We start from the raw sequence: 21,005 nt of genomic DNA, 5'->3' as shown, positions 1-21,005 counted from the left end.
GTTTTGTTTTGTGTTTTAATAATTTATTTTTATTTTATGTGCATTGGTGCTTTGCCTGCATCTATATCCATGTGGGGGTGTCAGATCCTCTGGAACTGGAGTCACAGACAGTTGTGAGCTGCCATTGGTTACTGGGAATTGAACTCAGATCCTCTGGTAGTGTTCTTAACCACTGAACGATCTCTCCAGCCCAGAAGCTGTTGCTTTTAATTTGCAAATGAAATCTATCAGGTATGAGTTTTGAAACCAGATGCAGGCTTATGTATTCCATGTTCCAGCCTAAACTGTTCTAAGAAAGCAACAGCTTGGGGCTTCCTATTTGGTTTTCGTATTTTAAAGTAGCCTTTTAGGTTGAAAATTAAACTGTAGGGAAGTCATCAAGATACTGGATTAGGAGAAAGGACCATATATTGACAAGTGTCTAAAGATCTTGAGTGGCAGATGTCCAATAAGCAAAATAAACTTTGTTTGTCTTTATTTTGATCTTCCGTCCAGCTTGTCCTGAAGGTCATTATGGACAGGATTGTGTCCAACGGTGTTTCTGTGGCTCAGGAAAGTGTGACCCAGTGACAGGAAGGTGTCATTGTCCACCTGGCCTGATGGGATCCAAGTGTCGGCAAGGTAAGAAAGGCTGCTAAAGATTCACCTGAACAGTCCAAGCAATAAACACGCTGAAGTAAGACAGGATGGCTGCTGCTCCACCATGGCATGATTTGCCATGCTTTCTTTAAAACGAGGCTTTAATCACATGGCAGCATGTTTGTCTGTCACACTGCTGACGCAACAGCCTCTTAGAAGGCTACAGAAATTGATATGAGGGGTCTGAGAGATGGCTCCGGGGTTAAGAGCACTGACTGTTCTTCCAGAGGTCCTGAGTTCAATTCCCAGCAACCATGTGGTGGCTCACAGCCATCTGTAATGAGATCTGGTGCTCTTTTCTGGCCTTCAGGGATACACGTAGGCAAATGCTGTATACATAATTAATAAATAAACCTTTAAAAGAAAGAAAAAGAAATTGATATGAAAATGATTTATGGATACTCTTGGTTAGGAGGAGCAATTTAGGCAATAGGGACCCCTCTTGGAAAACTTTCTAAAGTGTGCCAGAGGACTTAAATTACAAGACGAAAGAATTCGACATGCTCCAACCTACAGAGGCCCGCTGTAAGAAAAACAGGAGACAAACATGCAAATACAGTCTGTGTTGAAAACTACAGCCTTGCTTCTCTGAAGTCTTAACATTGATTATTATCACAATTAAAATTTTAAACCCAGAAGAACCATCAGAACTTCAGGGCAAGGAGTTATAGTGAGAGCGCTGGCTGTGGCTCTCCGCTGTGACCTCTGAGCTAGCATTCTCCCTTGCTGTTCACAGAGGGAGAAAGCGGTAATTATGTGTGGGTCAGGGCTGTGTACCAGGCAGGCTGTGGGAACAAACTTAATCTCCCTGGGCATCATATGCTACAGAAAAGACATGAGATAAACAAATATAGGATACGTGCAGCTTGGTACAGACCGGAACAAGCTGGAATCTATAAATGATGGCTAAACAGTCACAAACATATTCATATGTATACACAAATACACATACAGACACACATACATAGTGTGAACACATACACATATGCAGGCGTGGGAGCACAACTACCATAGAAACACACAAACAACACAAATACCATACACTTGTACATACTTACACAGATACATATGTACACATGCATTTCCCATAACTTGTACACGAGTTTCATTCTAGACCAAGAAAACTTCCAGATTGTTGGTACTAGTTTTTCAGCCCCGAAGCCACACTAGCCCTAAACAAAATAGCTGGTGAAGAACTATAGAAATAATCCCTGAAAGATTTCCTGAGTAAATTGGGAGCGTGGAGGTCATGGAAGAGGGTAGAGGAGGAGAGGGGAGGAAGGGAAGGGAGCAGAGCAAACTGTATCGCTCAATAAAAACAATTTTAAAAAACTAGCCAGCACAGTATTACAATATTCTTGTTTAAGAAAGAGACACACTGGGATGGGGGGTCTGGAAAGAGTTGTAGGATAAGTGTAATATTTTATTAAAAAGATTAAGTAATTTCTTATTAATAAAATTTAAATATCCCCCCAAAAGAAAACAGCTGGTTCACAAAATTAGTTGATGAATATATCCCCCACTTTAGAAACAAACAAACAAACAAAACCTAAAGTAGATAGAGTTCTGTTTGCTTTTTAGTGTTGATTCTGCAGGAAGGAAGATGAACCTGGAAGGCAAAATACACGAAACTAGACCATGAAGGTTTTACTTTAGACCCCAGGAAAGTATTAGCCAGAATTTCACCCAGCATTCCAAGGGCCTGATGAATGTTTCCTACAAAACAAAACGGTAAGGCAAAGATGCAAGGGTTCATAGAATAAATCACGAAACAACACAAGAAAGTGGACAGTAAACTGAAGAGCTCAGAAAACAATGAAAATGAAACTTAGACCCCGCATCATGCAAATGAAGGCCACATTAACAGCAGGGCCTGGGAGGGCAGAGGAGCTCATCTGAGCCTGCACAGGCGTGGGGCTTATAATGGAGGGAGATGTGGAAAAAATGGGAACGAGAAAAATGTGCAAATATATGGCTCAAAAATAAAAGAAGTTTGACTAAAACCTCCTATCCTCGGAACTCTGCTAAGGATAAGAGGGAAGTCTGAAGCCACTGTGAGTATGCCTGTCTGGAGTTTTGTGCCTCACAGCAGAACTCAATGCTAGCACATGATTAATCAATGTGTATTCATATCTTGGGGGAAAAATGTGATTCAAGTATTCTATTCACAGTTAAGCTGTTTTTCAAATATAGCATCGTGGTAAATCAGCATCTATTTTTTGAAATAAAATGTTCCTGAAAAAAATGATATTTTTAAATTTCTTAAGGACAGCTAAAAGATAAATCTGAGAAACAAAATAAATAATGAAAAATATAAAAAAATATAGTAACGGGACAATTAATAACATTAAATTCAGTTTAGTTCGTGCCAAGTTTAAAACAACACAGCCATCATGGTGATGCAGATAGATGTTAGAAATTATGACAATATGGAGATTTCATCAAACATTGATGACCCATAAATTGAAAAATCAAAGTGAAAGAAGGCAAGTCTACTGGCCATCCTTCATGGATAGACAGCACCAAACTCTGTTAGTATATGTGGTATAAGTCTGACAACTCAAATATTTTAAGTGTTTCATCGAAAACTCCAGAATTTTGACAGTTGTAATTGAAAATATAAGACCTTTTTTGATTTGGTTTTGGCTTTTGATTTTTTGTTTTTATTTGTTTTTCAAGACAGGCATTCTCTGTGTAACCCTGGCTGTCCTAAAACTCACTCTAGACCAGGCTAGCCTCAAAGTCACAGAGATCCACCTGCCTCTGCCTTCTGAGTGCTGGGATTGAAGGTTTGCTCCACCACTGCCTGGCTAAGGCTAAGTTTTATTCAACTAAAATTGGGAGAAAAGAAAAATAACATGATCTTGATTACATCACCATCAATACTGGTGAGCCAGCATAATAAAGACATTTCCCTGTTATTTAACGTCACATTCCCCTTTTAAATAGTCCCCAGACTATAGGACTCTATTTCACAGTGATGAAACACTCTCACTTCTCTTTAAGGTACAGAAAAAGAAATTATGCAAAACATGACTCATAAGTGAATCTAAAATCATGAGTTTCACAGAAGTAGAAAATACAGTAATTACCAGTGACCAGGGTGGTTGTAGCTAGAATGGAAGAAGAAGGGATTCACATTAGTCACGGAGCACAAGCTTACAGGTAGGTGTAAGGACTAATTTTTAGAGGTCCCTTACATGGTGGTAAATCCACTGATTGATGATAGACACCATTTTTGAGCATAAAAAGAAAGTAGGTCTTATGTGCTATGGCCAAAATGAGGCAACTAGGGCAGGATTTATTTACATACTTCAAACATCATGGTTTACACAGTATGTGACGATTTAAATGACAATTGTCTCCAGTAGGCTCTAGGATTTAGACAATTGGTCCTCAGTAGGTGACATTGTTAGGGGGTGGTTTAGAAAGACTGGTCTTATTGAAGAAGGATGTAGCTGAAGGAAGGCTTTGGGAACTTAAAGTCTTACTGATGTGCCTCTGTTGCCTTCAGCTGGACTCATCCCTCTGAAACTGTTGGCCAAAATAAACCCTTTTTCCATAGGCTGCTTTTGATTATAGTATTTGATCATAGCAACAGAAAGCTACACAATAAAAAAAATTTGTAATTGTAAATTGTACCTATTAATTTAAGTACATAGAGAGGATGATAGATGGAAGACAGACAGACAGACAGACAGACAGACAGACAGACAGATAGACAGATGCTCTAGACTTACTTTGAGCCCTTGAATCAATGTAAAATATTCAAGCATGGTGACACATGTGTAATCTCAGTAGGGCAATATGAGGGGATCCCTAGAGATTGCTGGCCAATAATTCTACCCTAACCTCGACCATCAGGACAAAAAGAAACCCTATCTTAAGAGACACATCGTGGTCCTACTGTAGACAGGGTCTGTGTTGATAACATGGCCCACATTGACCTCCAAAGGTCATTAGGATGTCCACCGTCTGTGGCCATGGTGACATCAAGGCTGTGCTGCCACTGAGAGCCATGCCTGGATCCTGGATCCATAGTTCTGCTGCAGCTGGTAGCTTTGTCCATGTTCTGGGCTTTCCCCAGAAACCATGTGGAAGCCCAAGATCCATGTTCCTAACAACTGTAAGGAACAAGGAAACTACCTTTGCAGAAATATTGGCCTGCAGACAAACAGTTGGAGACAGGGACATTGATAGCATATGTGACTCTGCCCCACACCCCTCCTAAAGTGCAAACTAAAAGTAACAGCCTGGATAGGAGGCCTTCAAAAGAACTCTTGAAAAGTTGGGATGGGATGCTGAAGCTTAGCACTCTATGGTTGATGGCTTCTAGCAGGAACTTTTTATTTTATGCTGGGAGGGGAGTTATAGGTCTGTGTGGGTGTGAACTTGAAAAGACTAGGAGGTGAGTGTGATTAGGGTGTATGATGTGAGCTGCCCCGGGGAATCAATACAAGTGTTTGGTTGAAAAGGAAGATGAGAGTGGGGGAGATGGCTCCTGTCGATACTTGGGTTGACTTCTGTCCCCCCGCCACATGCATAGAAGTATATAAGAACAACAGCACATATGTGAATACCACACACTGTTATCTGCACAACAAAATAAAAACCTTCCCTATAATATTAATTTTTTATTCATTTTGCATACCCACAGATTCTTCTCGCTCCTGCCCAACTTCCCCCCAACCTGCCCCATAAAAAAAAAAAGAAAACCTTCCATTATTTGACCAGCAACAACTGGTTCTTTATCAGATCTACACAGGCAAGTGCCTCCACTGTGTTCAGCCATACATTCTGCCTTACCTTAGCTGAAATCTCATGCAGATTGGGCTCTTTGTGTTTGTTTGCTTTTCTCCTTTTAAACACACCTATGTTTTTTATGCTAGCTGGAATTAAAAAAAAAACAAACAATAAGAAACAGATATTCCAATATCTCTCCTGCTATTGAAACTGAAAGTAGGCTTGGTTAGAGGTTTCAAACTTGAGTCTTGACTTCTGGCCTCATTGGTTGTCTAAGTCTGCACAAGGCTTTAGTCTCCAAGCTTCAGTTTTTCCAAGAGAAAATTAGGAACACTGTTACCCACATCACAGGGGTGTTTGGGGGCATTAAATGAGATAATCCACGTGTGAAATACCATTATGTAGAGACTCCATAAACTGGAGGTTATAAATGGTAGGCTCTTGGCCAAATTTAGCCACAAATGTGTTTGCACTGGCTTCAGAATATGCCTTCCATGCTGTTATAAAAATGATTTTAATTAGTTGCCAACTCTCAAAGATTGGAGAATTTCATGTAATATATGGATAGTGAGTTTTCCTTAAAAGATTGTATTAGATGGCAGGGTGGGGCCATATTTTTATGGCAAAACTAAGTAAATATGGGAATCATCCCCATCTTACAGGGGCAGTCATTTCACATTGGTGATACTTCCTGATGTTCCCCTGGCATGGATAGGAGGGCCCTTCGGCCCACTTCTCTTCACTCATTGGTGTCTTAGCTTCTGTTGGCAGTATGTTTGGGTACTACCCTCCTACACTGAACAGTGAAGCACCAGAATATTAAAGAAAGAACTGCTCCTCTTTCATTGATTTTGAGATGTTGTATAAACTATTCCCCACCATTGGTTGCTTCCTCTATGGCTATGATACAATATTCTGACAAAAGCGACTTAAAGGAGAAGCGTTTACTTGGGCCCTGAGTTCTGGGGAACAGTCCTAACTGGAGGGAAAAGTCACGATGGCAGGGGTTTCAAGGAGCTGGTCACAGTGCTCTGCGGTCAAGGGCAGAGAACAGTGGATGCTGCTATTCAGGTTGCTTGCTTCCCATGCAACCCAGGATCCAAACCAATAGAATGATGGCTCCCTAATCAATTAGCCTAATCAAGCGAGTCACCGGCACGTACAGAGGCCAACCTAAACTAAATAATCCCTCAGGTATGCCTACTGCTTTCCTGATCGCCCTGAAGTCAACAGTAACCATCCCACCTCCTGACCCAAATCTCTGCTGACTGTTCCACAGGCAAGCCCTAGGTGCCAGTGTCCTAGGCACACAGGACCAGCCCAATACGTTTACGGGGTGACTGTGAACTGAGCCTATGGCAGCGCTGTGCTTGTGACATCATTCTTTTCGTCTGAAGATTTTCTGCTGCATTTGCTGTCTTTTGGTGGAAGCTGTCTCAAAGGAGAAAAAAAATTGTTGGCTCATGACATATTCATTTGACATAATACTTAAAAATATTTTCCTTTAGGTTGTCCCGAGACTAACTATGGCACCAACTGTGAGCTCAAATGTATGTGTAGAAATGGTGGACTCTGCAATCCTGAGGATGGAAGCTGCACCTGCGGCCTGGGGTGGACCGGGGAGCACTGTGAGAAAGGCAAGCTGATTCCTTCTTAGCCTCACCAAGTCCATTTTAGGGCTCACCCTTATGGTGTGCTGAGTAGAGACCTATGAAGCAGCTACTTTCCAATAACCTATTTATAATTATGATCATATTTTTCATAAAACTGTGTAAATATTGATCACTAGTCATTATCTATTTCTAGACAATCGCAGGAAAACTCTGAAACATCTTAAATTGAAATAGTATTGATGGGAGCAAAATGCCCCTGAGACCTCAATTCCACTTTTTATCCTAAAGCCCAAAGCCACTATGGACATTGCATTGGCTTCCCCTCAAGGTTTTAAGCAAGGGACAGAAGAGCCACACTCGTGGAGGACTTGACAAATGGTTAGAAGATACGGGCCTCTGGGAGAGAAGTGGGTGTGTGTCTCAGGACTGGTGGCTCCTGTCCTTAATCTCAGCACTGTGGAGACTGAAGGGAGGTGGGTTCTAAGTACAGCCTTGGCTGTGTAGCAAAACATGAAATATGAATGGCTCTCCCCATTACTCTTCTGCATTCTAGGTTTTTTTGTTGTTGTTCTTACTTATTTATTCTTCCAAATTTATGTCATAATCATTCATCTAGGAAAAATGCTTTGGTTGCTCCATTGTACTGTGTGTTTTCAGAAAAAAAAAAACAATGCATTCTGAGGTTAACTCATGTAACATGAAGGGGCCTGCTAGTTGTTGGGGTTTTCTGTCCTGCCTGGTACCCCCCAACTGTTTAGCTCCAAAGAAAATTACACATAGGTCTCCATAAACTATAAACTGATTGGCCCATTAGCTCTAGCCTCTCGCTGGCTAACTCTCACATCTTGATTAACCCATTTTTCAGATCTATGTTAGCCATGTGGCTCAGTACCTTTTTTCAGTGGAGCAGATGACATCCTGCTGCTTTGGTGGTCTGGGCAAGAGTGGGAGGAATCAGTTTCCTCCTTCCCAGAATTCTCCTGTTCTCATTACATCATTTCTACTTCCTGTCTGGTTTTCCCAACTATACTTCCTGCCTGGCCAATCAGCGTTTATTTAAAACATGATTGACAGTATACAGACAATTCTCCCACACCAAACTCATTGTATTCAAGAACAAATAATCCATCCTTTATCCCTCTTTTTATATTCCTTATCAATAAAGACCCTGACCTTAGAATTCACATTAAAATATTCAAGTTAAGCAAATAATTAATTTTCTAATATATGAAATACCCAACTATATTTTAGTGAATTTATTGCAAGGCCTTTTCTTCATCAATGTAATTTATTATATGAGTTCTTTTTAGTCTCATAGCATATGTGATACGATATTAATGAATTTCTAATAGTAAGTGGCCTTATATTCCAAGAATAAATACTGTGTGATGAGGATTAACTATTTCATAAAGTGCTACTGGATTCTATATACATATATATTCTATGATTTTGGCATTGATATCCAATAGGAAAATGGAGCTGTTTTATATGCATCCTTTTCCAGTTTGTAAAATTGATGTTCCACACATTCAGTGAAAAGCGTTTGGAAATTTCCTTCCTCTTTCAACTTTCTGAAATATTCTAAGTTGAGATGGTGCCCTGTCTAGTGAACGCTTGTGGATGGCGCTCTGCCTAGTAAACATTTATAGAATCCCTGTGAATCTGGAGAGCACTATCTTTCTCTCTCTCTTTCACTCTTATTCAATGTAAGAACTGTTACTATAATTTCTTATCTAGGTTTTCTGCCTCAAATTAGGCTGGTTTGGGTAAGTCATTCCCTATAACATTATCCATTTCATTTAATTTTGGAATTTTATTTATATTATGATTTTCATATTTGCAAACTGGATTGTCATTTTCTTCATCTTTAAAAAAATGTGTGTGTCTATGTCTGCATGTGTGCACAGGGGTGTTTTGCCTGAGTGTCTGTCTGTGTACTGGAGGGAAGAAGAGGGGATTGGATATACTATAACAGGAGTTACACATGGTCCGTGACAGTGATGTGCTGTGTGGATGCTGGAATCTACACCTAAGTCTTCTGTAAGAGCAACCAGTGTTGCTAACCACTGAGCAACCTCTCTTTCCCCTTCCTTCACCCCATATTTGAGCTAGACACAACCTCTACCACAGTGGGCCTCAACCTCCCCAAAGCTGTGACACTTTAATACAGTTCTTCATGTTATGGTGACACCATCCATAATTTTTTTTGCTATTTCATAACTGTAATGTTGCCACTGTTCTGAATTGTAATGTAAATGTCTGATATGCAGTGTATCTGATGTTGGGAGGTCAAGACCCAGGGGTTGAGAATGACTGTTTACCACATACCCAGCCTGTTAGTTCTCCATTTTAATTTGATTAGTTGGTGGTTTATCTGTACTCACGTCTTCACTAATGACAGTTTTTTTCATCTTTGAACTTATTAATTTTTAACTGTCTTTTGACAAATCCTAATATTTTGATGTTTTCTTCCTCAGCATGTTCTCCTGGTAACTACGGGCCAGACTGCAAATTCAATTGCTCATGTCAGAATGGTGGTGTCTGCAGCCGGCTGTCTGGGGCCTGTGAGTGCCCCGAAGGGTTCTATGGACAAGGCTGTGAACACGGTAAACAGCAGAGGCTACTTACTCTATGTTTTCTGTGTGGAGGTTCTAAGCTCCAAAATGAGTTTAAATCATAGAGATAATATATTCATATTATATCAAATTACACAAACTTTCAGTGTATGTTACTGTAAGCTGAGTAAATTTCACCGCTCAAATTAAAATTTCAGACTTTAACAAGTACCATGAAGAAAAAAAATGGACTTTAAAAGCCTTTAGGCTTTTCTGCCAATAATGGACTTAACAATCCATAATTACTTGGAGGTACTCGCGACAGACAGACACCCCATGAACCAGCTGTGCGTTTGTCTAAGCAGGGATGCTCTTTACCCAGCTGCCTTTGGACAATAATGGATGGAAATCCTGCTTATATTCCATGTTAGCTGTGACTTGCCTCTGAAAGACCTGACCCCACCTTATCTTTCAAAATAGTTTCTAATATTGTTGCTATATCTGCACTCCATATTTGCAACTCAGATTGGAAAACAAGAAGCTCATGACTTAGCACCTGAGAGTCCTGATGGACAGTATCACTCAGAGGGCATAGGATTTGTCCTAGACAGCCAACTTGTGCTGGCTTTATCATCCGCATAGTGAATTAATAAAGGTAACCACGAGGACCAAATAAGAAATCATGTTTAAGCAGAGAGCATGGATGTGGGTGGCCAAAAGCTTGGTGGATATTAGCTGCTTTCAAAGCAAAGGCTTTTCTGGGCTGTCTGAAAGGCTGTTGCCCATGGTCCTACCCTTTCAACCTCAGGAGTAGGAGTGAGCATCACCCAGCATTTGGTGATTCAGACTCTTAGAAATAATCTGATGTTTTAGGGCTAAGGAGGCAAAATCAGACGTTTTGTGAGATTTGTTCATTTGGTTTCTTTACATTGATTTTAAAATATAAATAAGAGGAAGAAAGAAAAATGGTATTGATTAGAACCCATTACATTTATGCTATAGGTTTATCAAAGAATGTTTTAGATTAAAGAAATACCGCCAAGGTGAGATAACCAAGAAGTGTGGGTATGTCGCTGTTTATCAAGGCAACTGGGTCAGCCTGGTTGGTATTCGGAGGGGGGTGGGGGGGCAGATAGAATCCTGTTATGGTCCTCCATAGCATCACAGCTGGAAAGGAAGTGTTTAGATACTAAAGATTTGGGGGAATGGTTCCCATTCAGCCCACAGGCTAGGATGTGAAACGGAGCTGGAGTGGGATGAAAATGGAAACTCACAAATGAAACAACACGTCGGGATAACAATCCGCTGTAATGGTGAAGGAGGAATAAAAAGATACATCTAAATTTCCAATCTGAGCAACTTGGGAAAATTAGAAATTTAGTGAAAGGGAAACACAAGCAATGCAAACATTATCCTTCAGTTTATATAGAAATAAAGAAAGGAAGACAGGGATCTGATCATTCTGTTTATTCTCTAACAACATTTATAAGGAAGACGCACGGATCTGACCATTCTGCATATTCTCTGTCTAATATTCATAAAAATCAAAGGAAGAAACTCTCCATTTCCTTTCACTCAACAGTTACAATGAGATCAGTAAAGGGAACGTTCGCATTAATTAATTCCTTTTTTATTTCCTGGTTTTCCTTTGCCCTGCTAGATGACTTTTCTAAATTGTCCTATGTTGTGCACACTGGAGAAGCATCATCCACATTGTAAAAAATCAAAATAAAAAAATTTCACCCTTACGTGCCTAAAAAGGAGATGAGCGAGAGGGATTGGGTGATTAGGGAATAATGAGCAATAGTCAAGTGAGTGAACCTTGTAAATAGATGAGTGACCACACCAGAGGAAACTCAAGGAAGGAAATGGGAGATTTTATCCACAGTCAAGGGAAGCTCCTGCTACTCCAAGGTGAGCATCTCTGTGGGAAGATAAGTTTGTCCTATAGGAAAATGTTGACTGGGGTTCACAGTTCCAGGAGATAAAACAAATACTCCCTCAGAGGCCCAGGCACAAAAATATCAATCTTTTCCAAACTTGGAACTAAGATAGAATTTGGATTTACTACGATAACTCTATTTTCTACTTAGGCGAGTATCCGAAGAAATTTTTCAAAGATTACATCCCACAAACTATAAAACCTAACTTACTCATAAAATGCCAACCTACTGTTTATACAATATGTTTTCTGTCTTCTTCTTCCTTTTTGCCCTTCTTCATCCCTTCCTGTTTATTTCATGCTCATCTGCTGGGGGTCAGATCCCCAGATTTCAAATACAAAGGCTATGTACATTATTTTTCAGACACAATGTTTTATTTCTTTAAGGAATTAATTCAATATTAGTGTCACTATATTTAACCTGAATCAAAGGTTTAAGGTTAGGTTTTAGATGCTTTAATTCCTCTTCTGTTTGTATGATAAAGTAATGAGTGGAGAAAGAGCTTGCCCTGGCTCATAGTCCCACAGGGATGCCATCTATCCCAACAAGGAGGATTTAGATTAGGAATCGCAGAGCAGGAGACTGGCTGGTCATGTTGTATCTACACTCAGGAAGCAGAGAGTGAACAGAAAGGGAGCTGGGCATGATGCCAGTGTCTCTCCGGTAGATTCCAGCTCCTAAAGATTACACAAATTTCCCAAACAGTATGACCAGTTAGTGAGCCTATGGTGCATTATGTGCACCTATGGGGACATTTCACCTCTAAACAACAACAGGATGGTTGTGGTGCTCTTTGGTCAACTACAGTACAACAAACCAAACTGACATTATTGAGACATTTCAGATCTTCTCACGGGCTTTACCAGGTTTAGACATACTATCAACCCATTTTTTATGATTAATCTCTTGTGTGATTCCCCGTCCATCTAATTCTTCCCTTTTACATCATTTTTTAGGCTTGATAAACACATGAACTAACTTATATCCTTTAGTCTTTCCTTTTAGTTTGTTTTTAAGCTAAAGATTACATTGTGACATTTCTGTCTTCTAGAATGTCCTCCTGGATTTCATGGTTTTAACTGTGCTCACACCTGTGACTGCCAGAATGGAGCCAGGTGTAATGTAACAAGTGGACAGTGTGTTTGCCCAGCAGGTTTCCATGGCAACCATTGTGAGCAAGGTATGGTAAGTGTGCTTTAAGGCACGTCTGTGACAGGTCCCTGTGAGCATGAGGTCTTCTGATTTATTCATGAACATGAAAACCAGAGTCAAAACTGGTCACCTATGCTTTCAATACATAATTACACTATAAAGAATATATACAGCCACCAGTATAATCAGATTCCCCTTTTGTTCAAAATATTGTTCTCTCATGTAATATCATAAAATGAAAGCTGAAAGTCATTATAGGCAAGGATAATACCTCTGAATAAGAATCAATATTTCATGTAATGCTTGGTATAGCAATCTGACATACCTGCCTGGCTTTGTGGTGTTGAGACGGATCAGAGGAGTTGTGTAAATATTTAAAGATGAGAACTGAGCATTGATCACAAAGTAACCACAGTTATAAATGTGTATGAAATATGAAATAATAAAGGCTAATCACCTTGAAATAAAATATCACAAAGTCTTAAAAGATTCTGTCAATTAAAATGTTTCCAGACACCTAAGAGTATCACTGTGGTCACATCAGATACGACTTCTGTATAAAGTTATAACAATGATGATGATGGTGATGATGGTGATGAGGATAAAGATGATAAATAATATTACAGGGATCATGGTAATTTAATTCTATACAGTGAATCAAAATTCCTGCCTATGAACATTTCAAATAGTCCATCTATTTGTTCAAACAATATTTTAAAACATCACCATAGCTTGGTATCTATTATTGTTTGTTCATCTTTTATTCATTTACTATTTAGTAGTTCAAAAGATAGAAACTACTATCTGCATATTTCTGTGTTAAATTCTGGAAATACAAAGGGAAGTATGGAGCATACATCATTCTTTAAACATGAACAATACATTATATGTTAATAGAAATAGTAAGAGTTCTACACATGGTCTGATTTCTTAAGATTTTTCAGAAAAGTTTACTTACATTCTAGAACACCATGAACCAGTGTCAACGTAAATAAGCTTTGAGAACTGGTTGTTAAATCAGTCAGTGGATCTTGCCTCTGAGAATTCCCAAAACGTCCTCTCCTGAACAGCAAAACCCCACTTGCTCTCCTTTGCCATCTACTATTGAATCTTATGAACATCTGTTTAATATGAATTTGTGTATTCTCTCAGATGTTCAGCCACAAAATGTTGATCCTTATCAAACCTGCAGGTAATACAGAGTATTCTGGACTTGCTAAGATAACTCCTTTTTCCACTTAGAAGAGTATCTGAAGAAAATTTTGCATGTGGTAATTCGAAGGTTAATATTTCAGCATGTCTCTATCCTCTGTAGAATGTCCACCTGGAACATTTGGGGACAATTGTCAACAATCTTGTGACTGTGAAGGAGAAAGTTCTTGCCACCCAACCACAGGAAAATGCCTCTGCCCACCAGGGAAGGCAGGAACCAGATGTGACACAGGTATGACCAACAAACAAAAATCCAGAGGGAACGGGGATCCACAGATGCCTTTATCTGGAAATGACACTCTATAAAAGAGAATTGCCCAACAATGCTTCCTAGTAACTTCAGTTTGAGCAGTCACCATTTGTAGTTGTTACATCATAGGTCCTTCACACCAATACCTTGCTTAACACAATTCCTTGCAGAGACACAATGAATAGATGGTGATTCTAAAAATCCACTAGAACAAAAAGTAGACTGTCTAGGTAGCATTCTCTAAATCCAAGAACCCAGATTGTCTTTGGGAATTGATATTCATACTTTGTTTTCCTTCCCACCCACAGAAAGAATGACCTAGAATGTAAGGTTATAGTAATTTAGCAACTGCCAAAAGAAGATGGGAGAGTGGGTAGAGTCGATTGACGACAAATCTCCTGTAGTGTGACTTGACGGATGATTTTAGATCAAAAGGTTTATATAATTCACCTCAGACCCAAGACACTGAGCCACCTCCGATAAGACCCCACATAGAATGTTTAATCTCCGAATTTACTTTGCTTATCTTCAAAAGAACCAGGCTAAGGTTACATATTGTTAAGGCCCATTCAGGCACTTGTCGGCTATGAGCTCGTGGCCTCTGTAATGGCGAGAGAGCCATGCTGGCCTTCCAGGCTTCAAAAGATTTCTCTTCCCCCAGCATCACTTTACATCCCAGCTCTCTTCTGAGCAATATCAATAGCAGCTGCTTTCCTGGAGTGAAGGCAGCGTTCTAAAAGCATTGCCTTTGTTTAATGCATCCCACTACCCCAAGACGTTGTCTATGTTTCTATTGCTATTGGATAAAGTGGGATACTGAGGACCTAAGTTAGCAGACAATAGTGTGTGTGTGTGTGTGTGTGTATGTGTGTGTGTGTGTGTGTGTGTTGTGTGTGTGCCAAGCAGGCACACGGGCACACACATGCTTAGAATAGATTCTGGCACATAGTAGATACCCCAACAAGCATTTGTTGAAAGAATTCTTGTTTTGACGGAGACATGGTGGATGGAAGTTGCTGTACTCTGTCATATCTGAAATTATTCTGCCAGAACAAATATCTAAGATACGTATGCCATTCACAGGAAAGGACATGAAAATAGATACACCTATAGCATTTGTGGCCCCACCTGCACATTGAGGGAGTGCCCATTGTTTGTTCTGCCTAGATCCCCTTACTGCCCTCACCCTTCTCATATGATAGAGCTGGAAGAAGACATCCCCAGAAAGTAATAAAGTTCAGCTATTTGCCTATGTTGCACAACAAGCCAATGGCAGATTTGAGATTTCAAGGAGGAAGTCTGGGTTCAGAGATAGAGTGTTCCATACGAGGGCCTTCTTTTGTGGAGATTTTATATTGCACCTCTCTTGATGAAAAGCTTTGAGGGATTGATGCTGCCTGTCTGTCTGAATGCGTGTGAGACCCAAGGGTCATGAACTTCATGTCACTGCTTAATTAACTTAAAATCCCCCTGTTCCAACTCACAGGAAACCTCTTCATCCTCAGTGCCCACTGATAGCTATTGGCTGAAGTATTGGGTAATAGAACGTAAAAAACATCCAACATTGCAGAAGGCTCTAATAGATGGCACTTGTAAGAGATGAGCTCTGTGAATAAAAGCATCTGTACCACATCCTGACAGTCTAAGACCTATTGCTGGCTGCAGGTAAAAAGACAGATACCAAGGGTGCACTCTTGTAAGAAACAGAAGGCAGAGACAGGAGAACCAGTCCAAAGCCCGTGTGCCAGTTAACCTGACAAACAGGAGACTTTCTGCTTCAGAAACAAGTGGAAAGGCAAGGACTAATTCGTCAGACTCGTCCTTGGGTCTCCCACATCCTGGGGGGCACACAGTACTCAGACCTATCTCACACCTATGCACTCAGTGGATGATAGCAATGTCAGGGCAAACAGGATGGCTTAGTGGGTAAGGGCGCATGTTGGTGATCCTGACAGCCTGGGCTTTATTCCTAGTCCTACATCGTAGACGGTGAGAACTGACTCTGGGAAGTCGTCCTCTGACCTTAAACCGTTTGTCTCCCATCCTCCCCCCACATACACACACACACACACACACACACACACATATACACACACATAAACATACACACACATGCACACACACACACACATATACACACACATAAACATACACACATGCACACACACATACACACTCGCACACACACACATAAACATACACACACATGCACACACACATACACACTCGCACACACACACATACACATGCACACGTACACACAGCAGGGAGAATAAATAAACTAAAAGCATGATTGAAAAATTAGAAAGATGAAAAATTAGAAATATAAAATAACACTAGATACCAAACATGGCAACATATGGCAGTTAGGACAAGGTAAGGCCTTGCACACTCTGTGTGCTCTCTGTGTGCCGTGTTCCAGAGTTCCTTGTTACGTGTGAGAAAATTACAAAATGGCATGACTCCGATGTGGTAACTGTTCTCCACGGAACCTTGAGAGTCTTCCTGTCAGGGACTCTCGAGGCCCCGGGCGTGTATAGATGGACTACAAGGTACTTGCACTTTTATTCTCAATTAGTTACAGTTCATCTGCAATAGTAACTGTGAGCAGCTGTGTCTATGCAGTCTCCATAAAGATAAAAGGCCTCATTTTAACTTAACTCTGGTAAAGGACCTATTAAACAGCCATAATATTAATTCATAAAAGAATGTAGCAACTTTTTATTGGCTCATTCACCCCTCCCCTTGGTAAATTGACATTTGCAGACATTCAAACAGATGTCTTAAATACACATGGTTATTAACATGGAAATGTGGTATTTTTATAAATTAAAATCAGATTCTCCACTGCTCAGGAGAAATCCTGACTAATAACTCTTTTGAAAAAAAAAAAAAAAAAAGTGTGGTCTTACCACCAAACTGCAAGGTCTTGCAAGACTCTGGGCAGAGCTCATGGGTTGAGCTCACTTTGAAATGATGTGTTTTTTTTTCTTTAACTTTCCACAGAGTCTAAAATTTAGAGGACAGATTCATCTTTATTTTTATTGAATTTATTTGTTTTTTTTATATGCACGCATGAGCATTGTGGTGATATGGTGGGTATGCACACTGAGGTCAAAGGACAACTCATGGGGGTCCTGGGGTTCGAACTGGCGTAACCAGACTTGCTAACAGGAGCCTTGAAGACCTGAGCCATCTCACTGGCCCCAAATGCATTTGTGAGCAGCTTCCACATTGCTGGTCCAGTGTCTCCCTGAAGGACACTGGTTCTTCTGCTTAATGCTGAACCATCAAGAAGATAGTTCATTGAAGCTTTGGTTTATATTTCTACTTCATATTTAAAGTCTAATTGAGCAAGACAAGACTACTGGGCTTTTTAACCTGCCTGCATAGTGCAAGTCAAAACTAAAATCAATAGTAGTGAAAATGCCCATGAAGGACTTGTGAAGGAACCCGGAGATAGTTTAGGGAGCAAGCAAATGCATTTGCTGCACAAACCTGAGTATCTGAGTTCGATTCCCAGAACCTCTTCATAGTGGAAGTGTGACCAGGAAGTGGCTAACTGCCACAGTTTGACTGTGGCATGAGCAACCACATTTACACACACAATAAGGAATAAAATAAGATCAATAATTTATGAGGGTCCCATCTTTAATCTATCATAGGGCATATTGGAGCAATAAAGATGTATTAAAGAAAAATGTCTCCAAGGGCTCTAGTACCACATTTTCTCTGGAATCACATCTTTGTGTTTATGTTGGGCTTTTCCAAGCTTTCTCACTTTCCAGCCTTAACTCTCAGTTAAGCTTCTGAATATGCTTAATGTTTTTGCTTTCACGTAGTTAGGCAAAGGAGAAAAGACCCTTCGGTATTTATTCAGAAACTCAGCCCTGCACTCTGCAGGAGTATGAGGTAGACAGAGACTGTGGTGGACCACACCAAACCTGTCCATTTCTCTATAGAGCGGGAGGGCTTCCTCACTGCCTTGCCCACCTTGCAGACATTTGCTGAAAGCAAATGAGGTCATTCGCTAATAACCCACTTAGAAATTGTTTTTTTTCTATTTTGACATTATAATGTAATTACGTCATTTCCCCCGTTCACCTTCCTCCCTCCAATCCTTCCCATATATCACACCTGTTCCATTTCAAATTCTCACTTTTTACTCTGTAGGCTGGGGCAGAGGTGGGGGAGGGGGCACCGTTACAATAACAGAATTGGGTTCTCTAGTCCTCGAAAACTTGTTAGTTGCTTCCTGTTCTGGGAAGCGTGAATCTACTTCCCTTCCTGGGTTGTGCAACTCCTTTTTCTTGCCCTCAGTCCCGCAGAAAATGAATGTGTTTATTCTCTGCTAATTCTCTTCTGTACAAGAGACTAAGTGCCCAAATATCAGCTTGCCCCCTTCGAGTCCTCTCTTTTAAATAGCTCTAATAACGCCCAGCCCTCCAGTCCACCCCCTTAACTGCCCTTCTCTTGGTGGGCACGATACAATTCAACTTACAGACTCTTTGAGCCCTTTTAGTGCGTTCACAACACCAGGCACATTGGGGATCTACAGCCCCTTTGACATATTTTAAGAGACAAGAGTCGAATATAAAGCCATTTCACTTTCAACAACACAAGCACACAAAATCACGCTTTTAACCTAAAGAAAAACCTCCCGCATTGAACATTCGGAGGGAGCGTTGACTTTTTCTGACCCCAGGCAGCTAATCCATTTCCGTGTCCCACACAGTGCAACGGACTATAAATGTTATGGAGTAATCAGTTTCTGAGAAGGCTCTTTAGAAATAGAAGTTGCTATCCTCACTTTCCCTCTGCCCAATTCTTCTCAATAACTTCCTCCACGCGCCCACCCTCCCGTCTGCCACCCGGGGACTTTTTCTTGCTTTTATGACATAGCATGCTAGCACGAGGGAAAGGTACCACAGAGGAAAACAGATTTTTTTTTTTCTCTGAGACTCTCATTATCTCGTTCATTTCCAAAAAGTAATTGTGTAGTTGAAAGCATGTTTGAGTTGTTTCGCTTTTTCCTTCTTGCCCCACAGAATGCCAGGCAGGCTACTATGGACCCGACTGCAGGCTGCGGTGTGAATGCTCGCAGGGAGCTCGCTGCAACCCAGTCAACGGCAGCTGTGCCTGTCCCAGGGGAAGAATGGGCCCCACCTGTGAGGAGACTGACTTGCCTCCTCCGCAGCCGAAGACCCACAGTTCTTCCGAAGGTGAATAGAATCTCTTTTGCAGTTCCTCACGGTTTTTCGTCGTAACCCTGACGGGAAAATACACAGTCCCTGGTCTCCTTCCGACATGGAGCATCAGGAAGGGAAAAGGTGACACCTTCAGTTTTCCACCCCTGTGCCCAATTCTCCAGCCCAACCTGTGGACTTCCTTTCCCCGAAGGACACACTCCAAAAAGAGAAAAGGAAAGGAAAAGAAAAAGAGTATTTGTTCAGGATCCGAACCACAGTAACATTTGAACTAATAAAGGGCGCTTTTTAGAAAATTTGTGCACGGCGGTATTTGAATTTGGAAGGGATAACTGCTTTCTTCGCACTGCAGGTTGGGCTGCACTGAAATATTCACACCCATTCACTGGAAACCCCAGTGCCCTTAAGTAGCTGGATCCTCTTTAGAAATGGCTAGAATTTCATCCATTTGTTTGCAGAACCTACTTCCCGGTAACTCTGCTGCAGACAGTGCAAACACACTGCATTTTGTTCATGACTTTTAATGTGGGAGATTATTAAGATTTTAGCCCGTAGAGGATGGGATCAGAATAAAAACATGACACACATGTGAACAGTGAGTCATGAAAATGTTAGTGGTGTTTTCCATCTCCAGCCAGCACACAGGGAAAACAAGGGCAGAGCCGATAGGGCCAAGACCTGGCTCCCTCTGGGGATGCTCTGTTTCCCGTAATTCAGGAATAAATTGAATAGCCTTAAAACCCAAATTACTCATCATTTCCAGCAGCTCCTAGTGTTTTATAAGTGGAAGATGGGGCCAGTGTGCTATGGCTTCCAAGGAGTTTGGATATCCATTTTTTCAGAATCCTGGCTAATCGTATTAGTAAATAATAACTTTGTCGACTGAAAATGCTGCTCAAGAATTTTCAGAATAAAAACAGAGACTTTGACTATTGAAATTATATGACTTGAGTTTACTTTTGTGAAATGACTAGAGTACCTTTTAACATTCAAAACTGATTTTGGATAAAATTGCTGGAAAGATTTATGAAGAATACTTGCTGTCATTAATTCAGCGGCGTCATTGGTTTGCAGGCAACCTTGACTCCCACAGTTGTTTTTCTCGTCGTTCTGGGGCGGAAAGGCAGAGCCTCTTCCATACCAAGCATGCGCTTTGCTGCTGAGCGGCTGCCTTCAGCCTTCCTCAGCACATCAAAACATGTGTAACATACCTGCTGAAGGAAGATGTGGCAAACTAAAGGTTACTAGATGATATACAGGCTTTGATGAACTCATTCTCTATAAATTTAATCTGACCCTGAAAGAGGCATGTTCAACTTAGTTTCTGTTTTTTTCATATTAGCAATTAAAGTTGTATATCTTCAAGCATTGAGCTACTTAGGTCAATGTAGCAGTAATGCTACAGCTAACGGTTCAGATTAACAGAAAGCCGGGCTCTATTCTGAACCCATTTCCTTACCAGGTGTTTTCCAGTCTCTCTAAAATGTTACCTTGTAATCCTCAGAGAAATCAGCATAAAAGGCAGTAGGAGGGTTGAGGTATGGCTGAGCATTAGCATTTGGACCAGAGTATGGGTTCTCAAATATGGCTTAAATATGGCTCTCTGGTGCAATGGATAGCACATTGGAATTCTAGTAACAAAAACCCACTTAAATGCCAGCTGAGTACAGTGGCTACAGCCTCAGTTACAA

General features: G+C 40.7%; 1 protein-coding gene across 1 annotated transcript in view; it reads left to right on the top strand.

Moving 5' to 3' along the window:
- Positions 1–20,324, top strand: part of LOC106143747 (EGF-like and EMI domain-containing protein 1) — a 649,376-nt gene extending 629,052 nt beyond the window's left edge. Inside the window, exons 18-24 of the mRNA XM_026782051.1 lie at positions 496–621; positions 6,891–7,019; positions 8,733–8,761; positions 9,473–9,601; positions 12,545–12,673; positions 13,961–14,089; positions 19,156–20,324. Coding sequence (XP_026637852.1) covers positions 496–621; positions 6,891–7,019; positions 8,733–8,761; positions 9,473–9,601; positions 12,545–12,619 — 488 coding nt within the window. The 3' untranslated portion in view covers positions 12,620–12,673; positions 13,961–14,089; positions 19,156–20,324. The remainder of the gene's footprint in view (positions 1–495; positions 622–6,890; positions 7,020–8,732; positions 8,762–9,472; positions 9,602–12,544; positions 12,674–13,960; positions 14,090–19,155) is intronic.
- The last annotated feature ends 681 nt before the right edge of the window (positions 20,325–21,005 follow it).

Source organism: Microtus ochrogaster, chromosome 1 (genome assembly GCF_000317375.1).
Source record: "Microtus ochrogaster isolate Prairie Vole_2 chromosome 1, MicOch1.0, whole genome shotgun sequence".
Lineage (NCBI taxonomy): Eukaryota > Metazoa > Chordata > Mammalia > Rodentia > Cricetidae > Microtus > Microtus ochrogaster.
Note: the sequence above shows the minus strand (reverse complement) of the source record. Positions and strands in the feature narration are given on the sequence as shown.